Genomic DNA, 11,516 nt, shown 5'->3' with positions numbered 1-11,516 from the left:
TTTTTCTCTAGTTGCAGCAAGCAGGGGCTACTCTAGTTGTGGTGCCCGGGCCCGGGCTTCTCATTGTGATGGCTTTGTGGAGCACCGGCTCCAGGCACACAGGCTTCAGTAGTTTTGGTTCCCAGGCTTAGCTGCTCCGAGGTATGTGGGATCTTCCTGGACCATGGATTGAACCTGTCTCCTGCAGTGGCAGGCAGATTCTTCATCACTGAGCCACCAGGGAAGCCCTATTAGGTTTCTCTTATGTACCTTTGTTTCCTCATCTGTAGATGGGCTAATCAAGGTGACTGCTTTGCGAGGTCAGGATAAGGTGATACTTGTGATCCATCTACTGGTCATGGAATCCATCTGGTGGGTGGTGGCCCACATGAGACAATGCCAGGGACATATCTGGCTCCTTTGTATCTTTTGCCAAAGGCAGGCCCTGACCAAAGTTTTTCTCAATTCCTGGAGGCTTCAGAGACTTGACCAGCATCATAGCTGCCAAGGGTTAAGCCGTGTATGGCTCTGCAGTTGGGCAGGGCCCAGTCTGGCCCAGGAGCCCCTCCCTGTAGGCGGTTGTGCTTTCTGATTGTGCAGCCACCTGCTATATAAGGCCCCTCACACACCTTCTCCAGCCTTCTGCTGGGATCCACCTTCTGCAGGGCAGTCTCTGGGCCAGACAGAGAAGGTAAAGGAGTGGGGCTGAGCTTTGAAGCGGGGCCCAGCCTGGGAGCAGCTGAGAGCAGGGGAAAGGTGTTCAGAGCTGTCTGGGGTCCAGGGCGTTCTCTTGGTTCTCCCTGCTTCAGCAGTGCCCAGGAGGGGAAGGCTGGAGTCAAGAGGTACTGGACTTTGCTCCGTGTGTTCATGGTGTCCTTCTCGCAGTTTCTGTGAGCTCGTGCTCCTCTGTGTAACACAAGAGCGATTGTGATAGGATCCTCTCAGACTGCTGAAAATGTCCAATGATAAAATGAGGGGGAAGGACTTTGCAAAGGGGTGTACAGATGCGCTTGCTCTCATTTTCCCTATGGGGCCCTCTGCCCTGGCCCCCAGCTTGCTGGCCCCTTGGTCTCACCACCTTCAGTCTCTGTCTCTCTGCTTTGTGTTCCTGGGCAGAGTCCTGACCACTCTGGGCCTCCATTATGTCCCTCTGAAAATGAGGCTAATCATCAGGTCGGTACATGGGCTGAGGTGATTTGTGCACTTAATTGATGTGGCTTCTGTGGCCTCTTTCTCATTTTTCACCCTAGCTCCTCTTCCTTTACACCCACAAGGCTTGAGATGCCCTTCCTAGGAAGCCCAGTCCCTGAACCTCTCTGCACTGGGGTTCTGTGCCTGGAGCGGTGACGGCAGGGGAGGATGTAGGGGACAATGCATAGAACATCTGCCACAGCCTCCAAACCAAACGTACTTTTTCTCCTTGGATCTCTAAATATTGGGGCCATTAGATAATTGATGGGCCATCTGTCTTCCCTGACTGTGACTAGTTTCTCTTTCTTTTCACTGACCCCTAATAAGTTAACTAGGTGATCATAGTGTTGTGCGTGTGTGTGTGTATGTTGGGGGGGTACATGTATGTGTGGTTGGTGAAGTGGGATGCAGGCGGTGGGTTGCAGCGCCCAGTAGAAGGTTTGCTGCTCTTTAATAAGTGGCAGTTTTCATGGTACAACTCGATTTTGGACCTGGAAGGACCCCGAATGGAGTCCCACTTTTGGTCTTACAAGCTGAATGAGTTTGGGCAATTTTCATTATCCCTCCTTCTGCAGGTTTTTCAGCTGGGGAGTAGGCAAAAATCTTTATAGCAGCACTGTGCCCTGGGGCTTGTTTCATACCTGCACTGGCCAGTACAGCAGCCACCAGCCACAGGTGGCCACTGGGCACTGCAACATGGCCAGTCTGAGAAATAATGTTTCTTTTTTATTCCTTCGATGAATCCAAATGTAAGTGGCCACATGTGGCTCCTGCCTCCTGTTCACAGGATAAATGAGCTAATGATAAAGAAGGACTCAGTGCAGAGCCAGACAGTTCCCTTTCATGCTGCTTTGATACATGGGCAAATTGAAATTTTAGGAGCTCTGATTCAGGATATTTATTTATTTAATTTAAAGTATAGCTGATATACAATGTTGTGCTAATCTGCTGTAGGGCAAAGTGACTCAGTTTTACACATATAGGCATTCTTTTTTAAAAAATATTCTTTTACATTATGGATTATCACAAGATATTGAATATAGTCCCTTGTGCTGTACAGTAGGAACTGTCTGTTTATCCATCCTATATATAGTAGTTTACATTTTCTAGTCTCCAGCTCTCAGGATCTTAATAAATACAGCTAAACCTTAGCTATTAGACAACTTACAGGTTCAGAGAGGTTGATGACGGACCTGTCAGAGGTGCGCTGGGACCTTTGGGTCTGGGGCTTTGGGAGTCATGTCTGTTGGAGGCAGTGTGGAGTGAGGATTAGGGATCTGGGCCAAATCCAGCTTTTATTCCTCTCCGGAGTGTGACCTCGACTTTGAGTGCTTACCTAACTTCTCAGGGGCTTAATTCCCCCCTTTGAAGTAAAGGTGATCCTAATAATAGTACCTGCCTACAGAGATGGAGGAATTACATGAATCAATGCAAGTAAATGTTCAGAACAGAGTAAGTGCTCAGTAGGTATCTGCTTATTGGAGTGGTGATGGCAGAGACAGAGCCCCTAACGGCATTATGTGAAAGTGGCAAGATTCCAACTAGAGGATGGACACTGTGCTCTGGGAGAGCACAGTCCAGCTTTCTTCTTGGACGCCTGTCCTCAGTGGGGCTGGCAATCATCTGCCTGCCCATTTTGTATCTGTAGTGGCTCTGTAGGAAATGCCCCAGGCTTTCGTACCTGTGTATGTAGATACCTTTGTAGGCAAAGGGAAAACTCAGATTCTTGTGGGTCTAAAGGCAGGTTTGAATCTGTATCGTGGCTCTGTGCTTCCAGTTGACGATGTTGATTCCTTCCGTCACAAGGTTGGGCTAGGTTTGTTGAAGTGTGATTGCAACCCTAGGGGATATCACGCTCTAGCAATCTTCTGAATCCCCGGACTGTCTTCTTTGTGCCTCTCTCTTCAGGCTTGAGGCTCTGCAGCCACAGTTCTCGTCTTCAGGAGGCATATGTCCAGCACCATGAAGAGCTTCCTCTTTGCTGGTATCGTCGTCGTGCTCACGGTTGCAGCTGTAGGTGAGGGAAACCACGTTGCTCCCTTTTGGAATGAAGACCCCATTTTTCATCTCACCAGATTCTTGTCAGTCTTGGTGCTCTGGAATCCCCTCAAGTGACCTCTTGTCAAGATGTGGGCAGTGAAGACTGTGAGACCCCTTCTTGCACACTGCACCCTGTGATACCACTCTGTGCTGTGGGTCAAGGTTGGGTCTTCCAACCAGAGAATGGTAGACATCTCACAGCTTAAAGTTTGGGGGACCCCAGAGGGAAGGGATGCTATCTTGGCTATTCTTTTATCCTGAGGTAAGTGTGGTGCTTTTTCCAAAGCAAACTCTATTAGTGTCTCCTGAATGTTGACGATGCCAAATATTTTGTCTCCCCAGATACACTGCGCTGTATACAGTGTAATTCATTGAAAGACAGCTGTGTTGCAAAAAATGCCACGGAGTGTCCCTCAAATGCCACCACCAGCTGTACAAGTTTCTCAACCAACTTTTATCATGGTGAGCCTCAGGCACTGATCATTCTCATTTCTGGAACTTGCACAGGGCAGGTGCTGGAGGGGTTGGCCAGGAAAAGGAAGGGCTGGGCTGTGCACGGAGAGAGGGAGTCATGAAGGCACCTCCCAGGAGAAGCAACATGCAAGTGTCCAGCCAAGCAAGCGGACAAGCCCCTGTGGCTCCTTGGAATTGCTTCCTCTGGCTGAAACCTCATTGTAGGCCCATCCTAATGGACATGAGAAGCAGGGACAGCTCTTAGCTAAAGTATAAGCAGTCAACTCTCTCTAGGTGCTTTCACTTTTCCATTTTCTGCTCCCCTTTCCTTCTTCTCAGTGTTCCTTCCTGTTTCAGATTCAACATACTTTCACTCTGACTTCCTTCCAGGGTATTTTGCTTGTATGATTGTTACAGCTCTCTCAGAGCATTTTGATTTATTTTTAACTTTTTATTATGACCATTTCAAACATACACAAAAGCAGGAAGAGGAGTATAGTGAACTGTGGTCCTGTGTCAACAATTAACATTTTGCTATTTTTTTCCCATAGCATTTTTATTCTTTAAGTTTTTACTGAAATATATTTGATTTACAATACTGTGTTAGTTTCAGGTGTACAGCAAAGTGAGTCTCATACACACACACACACACAAACACAAATTCTTTTCCATTTTAGGAAAATGGATTCTTTTCCATTATAGGTTATTACAAGTTATTGAGTATGGTTCCCTGGGCTATTCAGTAGGTCCTTGTTGGTGATTTATTTTATATATAGTGACATGTATATTTTAATCCTTAACTCCTAATTTACTCCCCATAGTATTTTAAAGAAATTTAGATAACATATTATTTCCCTTATAAACACTTCATTGTTCATCTCTGGTAAGAACTCTCCCCTGCTTTTTACATAACTACCATACAAGGATCACACCTAAGAAAATTAGCTATACTTTTAAATTTTAAAATTAAGGTGACCTTAAAAATGTTCAATATATTTCAAAGATATTGAAATATAATTGATGCATTGGAATTTGGACCCAAACAAAATTACATTTTGCTGTTAGGTCTATCGTGCCTAGTTTGTTTAGTAAGGTCTTTTCTTTTTTTGCTCAATTCCATTGAATGGTTGGAGAAATAGGGGCATTTGTCCTGTAGCTGTCTCATATTCTGGCTTTGCTTGATTGCTTCTTTGTGATGTCATTTCACTTGTTCCGCTCGTCCTGGTATTTCCTGTAAACTGTACTCATGCTGTTCAGTAGAAGTTTTTTTTCAGTGATGTTAATGTGTATATCAATGCTGTCTTATATGTACATTCAGGTATTGATCTCTTGAAATATGAGGAAGTGATTTGTAACTGACCACATAGAGCTTTATAAATGACCACCATATTGCACAGCTTTGGTCTATAAGCTTTGCTAGTTTCAGGTTCAATATCATGTTGTATATAGACCCACCACATCTGCTTGGCTATATTTAGAGATGTTAAGACTGATCATTGGCTTTGGGCGTGTCAGTGTGAACCATCCACTTCACCCATCAGCCTTTCACCTGCAATTTAAGCTGCAAGATCTCCTGCTGAAGCCAGAAACTACTTTTTGGGGAAGGATTTTTTCTTTTTGCAGGAAACTCTCTTCAGTGTCCCCTAAATTGCACTGAGCTGAGAGTGTATTTTCTGTCCTTGCCTAAAGCAGTTGCTCCCTGAATGCTTTGTACCCAGGACTGATAGTCTGTGTTTGCCTTTGTGTAGGAGAACACCCCACATGGTATGAGGATCATGCCTGCTCTGAAGAGAACTGCAGTAACACCACGGTTGAGTCTTTCACGGTCTCTGTATCTGAAAATGAAACCTTCCACTTTGAAAGCCAGTGTTGCCTAGGAGAGCCATGCAATCAAACCAGTAATACCACCGGTGGGTGCTGGCCACATCTTCCCTCTGTCCTCCCATATCCATCCCTTCTTTCACGACTTGTGATTGTCAAGCTTAGATGGATACATTAAGCCTAGGCACTTCAGTGCATAGTTGGGTAACATTAACAGCTGACATACAACAATTACTTGAGAAACAAATGAAGAAAACCAGCACTAACATTATGCTTTCCGTTTCTCAGTAAAGACAGAAATCACAGCTCTTCAACCTGTGTGGGAGGGCAGTCGCTGCTAATTAGTAGCTTTCAAATTTTGCGGCCTCACATCCTCTTTCCAGATGCTAAGTCTTGAAAATTACGGAGGGACCCCAAATAATTTCTGTTTCTGTGGACTATATCTATCAATATTTACTGTATTAAAAATAAGGCTAAGAAATTTTAAAAATATTTGTTAGTTACTGCTGCTGCTGCTGCTGCTAAGTCGCTTCAGTCGTGTCCGACTCTGTGCGACCCCAGAGACGGCAGCCCACCAGGCTCCCCCGTCCCTGGGATTCTCCAGGCAAGAACACTGGAGTGGGTTGCCATTTCCTTCTCCAAAGCATGAAAGTGAAAAGTGAAAGTGAAGACGCTCAGTCGTATCCAACTTTTAGCGACCCCATGGACTGCAGCCCACCAGGCTCCTCTGTCCATGGGATTTTCCAGGCAAGAGTACTGGAGTGGGTTGCCATTACTAAAAAATAATGAAACCCATTACATGTTAACATTAATAACATTTTTATGTTATTAGAATAGAAATAATTATTTTCCAAAACAAAATATATTTAGTGGAAAGAATGGCATTGTTCCATGTTTTTTCAAAGCACTTTAATTTCTGGTTTAATAGAATACAGCTGGTTCTCAGATTTGCTTGTTCATTTATTCTGTTTCAATCTCACATGTCATGTTGCCACTGGAAAACTCCATTGTATTTCCCTGAAGGAAAGACAAAGAGGCAAAGAACATCTTAGTATCATCATGAAAATAATTTTGACCTAGTGGACTCCCTGGAAGGATCTCAGGGATCCCCAGGAGTTCCTGGACGGTCATTTGAGAACCGCTGGCTTAGATCAAAACCTTTGTTTTGAAGAGGAGAAAATGTGGCCATAGTCATAGAGCATGGTTCATTCATAGCAGAGCTGGGTCTCATATAATTTTTAAAAAAATCAAAGTCACGATGATAAATAATTACTTGATTTCATTTGTTCAGAGCAAGATTTAGTAATAGTCACACACTTGTTGGCTAAATCCAGAATAGCTGGCTAATGTTAGTTTTAGCTCAAAATCTTACCTTTCCCTTCTCATCCCAACACACTCATCAACCACAGTTCTTGAAGAGTGGATGGTCTGTATGGGCAGATCTATGAGGTTAAGTGCTGCAAATACTTTGGTGAGACATGGGAATAGGATGACTGGTATTTTTATGGCAGGATCGGAGATTCCTGAGCATGCAGAGAGACCCTGAGAGGTCTCTCTGGCTAGCATCTTTGTCTGCATTTCCCCTTCCACTCCAGGCAATACCATGATCTTTGTGATAACATTGTTCTGAGTTAATGATTCTTACTCTACCCAGCTTCTCCACATCAAGTGGGGTCCAGAAACATGGAGTGCCCTGCGTGTTATGGAAATAATGAAACTTCCTGTAATGAAACCCGGAAATGTTATGGAGAAAGATGTGTCAGTATAATTGCAGAATTTACAAATGGTATGTGAATTCCTTTTTATGGGACTTGAATTTAAAACACAGGTTACACCTTGGATCATAAATTCTGGATTCACAAAAAAGGCCTGGTGGAGATAGGATGAGGAAATACATTTGGCCAGGGTACCTTTGAGACTGTGAGGCTGTTAATGTAGACTTGAGTTGCTTGCTATTTTTGGCTCCTCAGTCCAGTGTCATTCCTCCTGGGCTGTCCATATTTTGAATTCTATTCTCTTTATGACTTGTAATCAAACCAGGCTCATTTAAGGGCATCACGTCACTCCTGGCATTTATTTCTTTACTAGGTTGAGCTGTTCTGTAGGTGTGGGTGGGTTTGACTTTTATTACTTTTTATATGTAACTTCCCTTCTCTACCTGTCACTGAGAGGTGTTGGCTTCTGAAAACCAGAGTTGCCTAGAAGGGAGACTCAAATTGGGCTTTAATACCCAACCAATTGGAAAAAGAAGAAAAACAACATTGAAATTAAAAAGCTATTTTACATTTTAGCTATGATCTATTCCTCTTGGTCATGGTGTAAATCAACACAGTGTTTCCTACTTAAAAAAGTCACTGAATATTTGAAAATGAACAATAATGATGATTTCTCTAAAAAAAATCCAACCAACTGTTCTTTTCTACAGGAGTAATTTGATAGTAACTGTTATGAGATACAAATGAACCATCATACAATATAAAACTAATAAATATTATTCTTTAAATATTCAGACAAATGTTATGCATGATTATTTAAATAATAATACATTTATTAACTATTACTATTAGCCAATTACTAATGCTAATATTACTAATATAACACTATTAGTGTTAGTTAATTACTGTTAAAGGGCAGCTTCCATGTCCTATGGCTCAATGCAATATAGTTTATTTCTTGCTCATGGAGCAGTTCATTGCAGAGTCCAGGGCCCTGGATACTTTTCATCTTGAGGCGCCAGCCCCTACTCACTCAGGACTTGGCAGCTCTTTTCTGTATTCTTTGCATCTCACCAGCAGGTGGGGTAAGAGGGGGAGTGGAGGAAGGCAGGAAGGTTATTACAGGCAATGCCTAGAAGCGAGTTCCTCACTCCCTTCCACATTCTGTTGTCTGGGACTCAGACTGCCCTGGAAGGTGGAAATTTAATCCAGTGGTGACACAGCAGGAAAGGAAGAGGCATAAAACTAAAATGAACAGTCAGTCAGTCTCTGCCACAGTATGCCTTACAATAATAAGAGTTTAAAGAGCACCAATATCCAAGTACAATTTGATTTCAACTTTTGTTAAATGGCAGTTATGGTTTTGGAAATTGATGCATAATTGTAATTGCAGATTTCTTAGTGGGGCCAAACTTCATACTTCTCCTGAACTTCTTTTTACTTAAAAAAAAAAAAAAGATAGACTTAATTTTTTAGAGAAGTTTTAGATTCATAGGAAAATTGAGAGGAAGATATATTTTTTCTATAATTTTTTCCCCTACACATATATAGCCTTCCCCACTATCAACATCATCCACCAAAAAGGTACATTGTTATCATCCATGAGCCTACACTGACACATCGCTATCATTTAGAGTCCATTAGGGTTCACTGTTTGTACTGCATATTATATGGCTTTTGACAAATGTATGATGACATGTATCTACTGTCATAGTATCATGCACAGTAGTGTCACTGACCTGAAAATCCTCTGTGCTCTATCTAACCCTAACCCCTGGCAACCTCTGATTTTTCTTTACTCTTTCTATAGTTTTGCCTTTATCAGAATATATATGGTTGAAATCGTATAGTTTGTAGCCTTTTCAGAGTGATTTATGTCAGGTAATAATATGCATTTAAGGGTCTTGATGTCTACACAGCTCTGATGTCTAATTCTAAAGCTTTGCCTGAAGGCAGCAATGGCATAAGAAGGACTTGCTGTTTCTGCTTACCTTATTCCAAGGTGTCTGCAAAGTCCCAGGCCTTGACTTAATCTGAAAGCCAGACAGATCAAAGTCATCATAAATGTAGGATTTTGTTTTTGTTTTTGCCCAAGGTCACTTAAAAAAATACTGCAGACATGTGCCAAGCAACATATCTTCCTCACACACTCTAATTCAACCTTCAACACTGATATTTGCTCTAAAACAGCAAAGAATTTCTTTCTTTACTGGTATTTGGAAGTTTCTCCTTCCTTCTCGGAGCAAGGATGGAGTCAGCCTTGAACTCAAACTATAGCCCTGACTCTAACAAATAGCCTCCTCTAGCCCCCTCCTCCTCTGTGAACTGCCTGTCCTTCAGGACAATTTGGCTTGCAGCCTTCAAAGCAATCACAAAGTGTTGGACATGACTTAACGACTGAATAATACACATACACTATTATAGAGCAATACTGGCACATAATCGGTACTCAATAAAAGGTAGCTGAAATCACAATCACATCTTCTTTGCAAATTCCCTTGGTCTTTTCCAAGGACCTTACCTTAAAATAGAGTTCAACATATCATAACACAGATTAGGAGCAAAGACGTGGTAGTCTCTTCGTATCCCCTCTGACTGTTTCCCCTCTTCTCAAGGAAAACTCAGGTAGAGAGAACTCAGGTCCAGAGAGGAATGGGGATTGAAAGCAGAGCCTAGAGGAGTGGAGGCCAGGAGCAGTCTGAAGTGCTGACTTCTTCTTGGATTGAGAACAGAGGATTTATGGAGGGTCTGAACCTGTTCTCAGGAAAAAACTGAAGATTTGAGTCTTAGGTCCAGCTCAGGCTTACATCCAACTTCAGGAGCCTCAGTTTCCTCTGGGACTGGGTCAAGGAAGGGATCTAGACCCTCACCTCCATGGTCACTCTGCCATTACCATTACCTTTCAGTTATTGTTCTTGATCCTGGGCTCCTTTCTCCAAGCTCCTGTTTCAGGAACAGACCTGTTTCAGCTCTTGCAGGTCACTTGGGGAGGGAGGGTGAAGGGACTGTAAAGTCCTTACTGTCTCGTTTGCATTCACAGAGACGAAAACACTCGTGCTGAAAGGTTGCTCCAATGTCAGCATCTCCACCTGTGAGTCCCTGGGTGCTGGAAATCAGACGTTCAGAGGAGTCACTTTCCGAAAGTTTGAGTGTGGAGACAACTTCTCAACAACCACTCCCCTGGCCACCACTGACACTGGCTCTCAAGCCTCCTTCACACCCTTGGCCCTAGCCAGCATCCTCCTGCTAAGCCTGCTGCTCTGAGATCTGCACCCTCAAACACTCTCCTCCCCTGTTTAAATGCTCAGTGAGTAGCAGTAGCAGTCACAGCCATCCAGGCAATGTCCTGTGATAGCCACATTATTCTTTATTATTAAAGCATTGGTTCACTCGCTGATCAAATCTGTCCTGATATGTTCTGGGCCGGGCTTCCTTCAAGCCACTGTCCACCATCACTTCCCAGCTCCTCGCCTTTGAAATCTTTGCACCTTTGTGTGTGGGCTCCCAGGACCGCCCTGATCCCTGTCCAGTTTGCTTCTGAGAAGCAGACCCTTCTCCTGTGCTGGCATCTTTTGCCTGCAATCCTGCATTTCTGGGGACTGACATGCCACTCTCCCCATCCTCACACTCAGGGAGTGTCCCAGCCATAATGCCCTGTGTTGATGCCAGCAGTTGTATTAGCTGTAGTCAAAGATCACAGTGACATTGTCTAGAGCCCTGTCACCATGAGACCCAAAGTGGGTGCACAGTGGTTGCTGAAGGCTGGCAGATTCCCCTGCTTAGCCTCCTAGGCAGGGGCATAACGCTGTCAGTACCTTGCTGACCAGGTGTCACGGAATGGAACATGGCTACAGAGTCCCAGCCCCTCCTCTCGGAGAGCCTACAATCAGTGGCAGAGTCCTCGACTCCATAGCAGATACCCAAGGAGCAAGAAAACCATTTGATCCAATATGTACAGAAGCCTAGATTTAGTAAAAAAAAAAAAAAAAAAAAACTAGGGCAGGCGGGGGGCGCTTTGAGCTGGACTTGGAAGAATGGGGTTTTCTGTAATAAAAACTTTTAAAGGTATAAACCAGTTTGGGTCTTTATTGTCCAGGCTTGCCAATGATGATTAAGACCAAAGCCCCCAGAAGGGCCGTCTGGTGGTAACTCATCACCACATTCATTCTTATTTACTTATTTTTTTTTTAATTTTGAAGTAATTTTAGATTTCTCAAAGTTTCAAAAACAGTTCAGAGTTCTAGTACCCCCTCACCCACCTTCCTCTTATGTTCACATCTTAGATAACCACAGTACAATTACTGAAATCGGGAAATG

General features: G+C 43.5%; 1 protein-coding gene and 1 long non-coding RNA gene across 3 annotated transcripts; one reads left to right on the top strand and one right to left on the bottom strand.

The window, feature by feature from the left end:
- Nucleotides 1-599: 599 nt before the first annotated feature.
- LYPD8 (LY6/PLAUR domain containing 8) lies at nucleotides 600-11,193 on the top strand. Of its 2 annotated transcripts, none has more exons than XM_061423204.1 (6): nucleotides 600-670; nucleotides 3,079-3,187; nucleotides 3,553-3,672; nucleotides 5,412-5,573; nucleotides 7,139-7,270; nucleotides 10,240-11,193. In XM_061423204.1, exons 2-6 carry the CDS (start codon nucleotides 3,121-3,123, stop codon nucleotides 10,461-10,463), a joined length of 705 nt encoding a protein of 234 aa, XP_061279188.1. In that variant the 5' UTR covers nucleotides 600-670; nucleotides 3,079-3,120; the 3' UTR covers nucleotides 10,464-11,193. The 2 variants fall into 2 exon arrangements, with proteins under 2 accessions (XP_061279188.1, XP_061279190.1); XM_061423206.1 differs by lacking the exon at nucleotides 600-670 and adding an exon at nucleotides 735-821.
- Nucleotides 6,407-10,242, bottom strand: LOC133251143 (uncharacterized). Its single transcript, XR_009737531.1, has 3 exons — nucleotides 9,721-10,242; nucleotides 9,191-9,232; nucleotides 6,407-6,501 (listed from the first exon to the last, which is right to left on the bottom strand). It is a non-coding gene; the product is annotated as an uncharacterized LOC133251143 (long non-coding RNA).
- Nucleotides 11,194-11,516: the final 323 nt, after the last annotated feature.

Source organism: Bos javanicus, chromosome 7, assembly GCF_032452875.1.
Source record: "Bos javanicus breed banteng chromosome 7, ARS-OSU_banteng_1.0, whole genome shotgun sequence".
NCBI lineage: Eukaryota > Metazoa > Chordata > Mammalia > Artiodactyla > Bovidae > Bos > Bos javanicus.
Note: the sequence above shows the minus strand (reverse complement) of the source record. Positions and strands in the feature narration are given on the sequence as shown.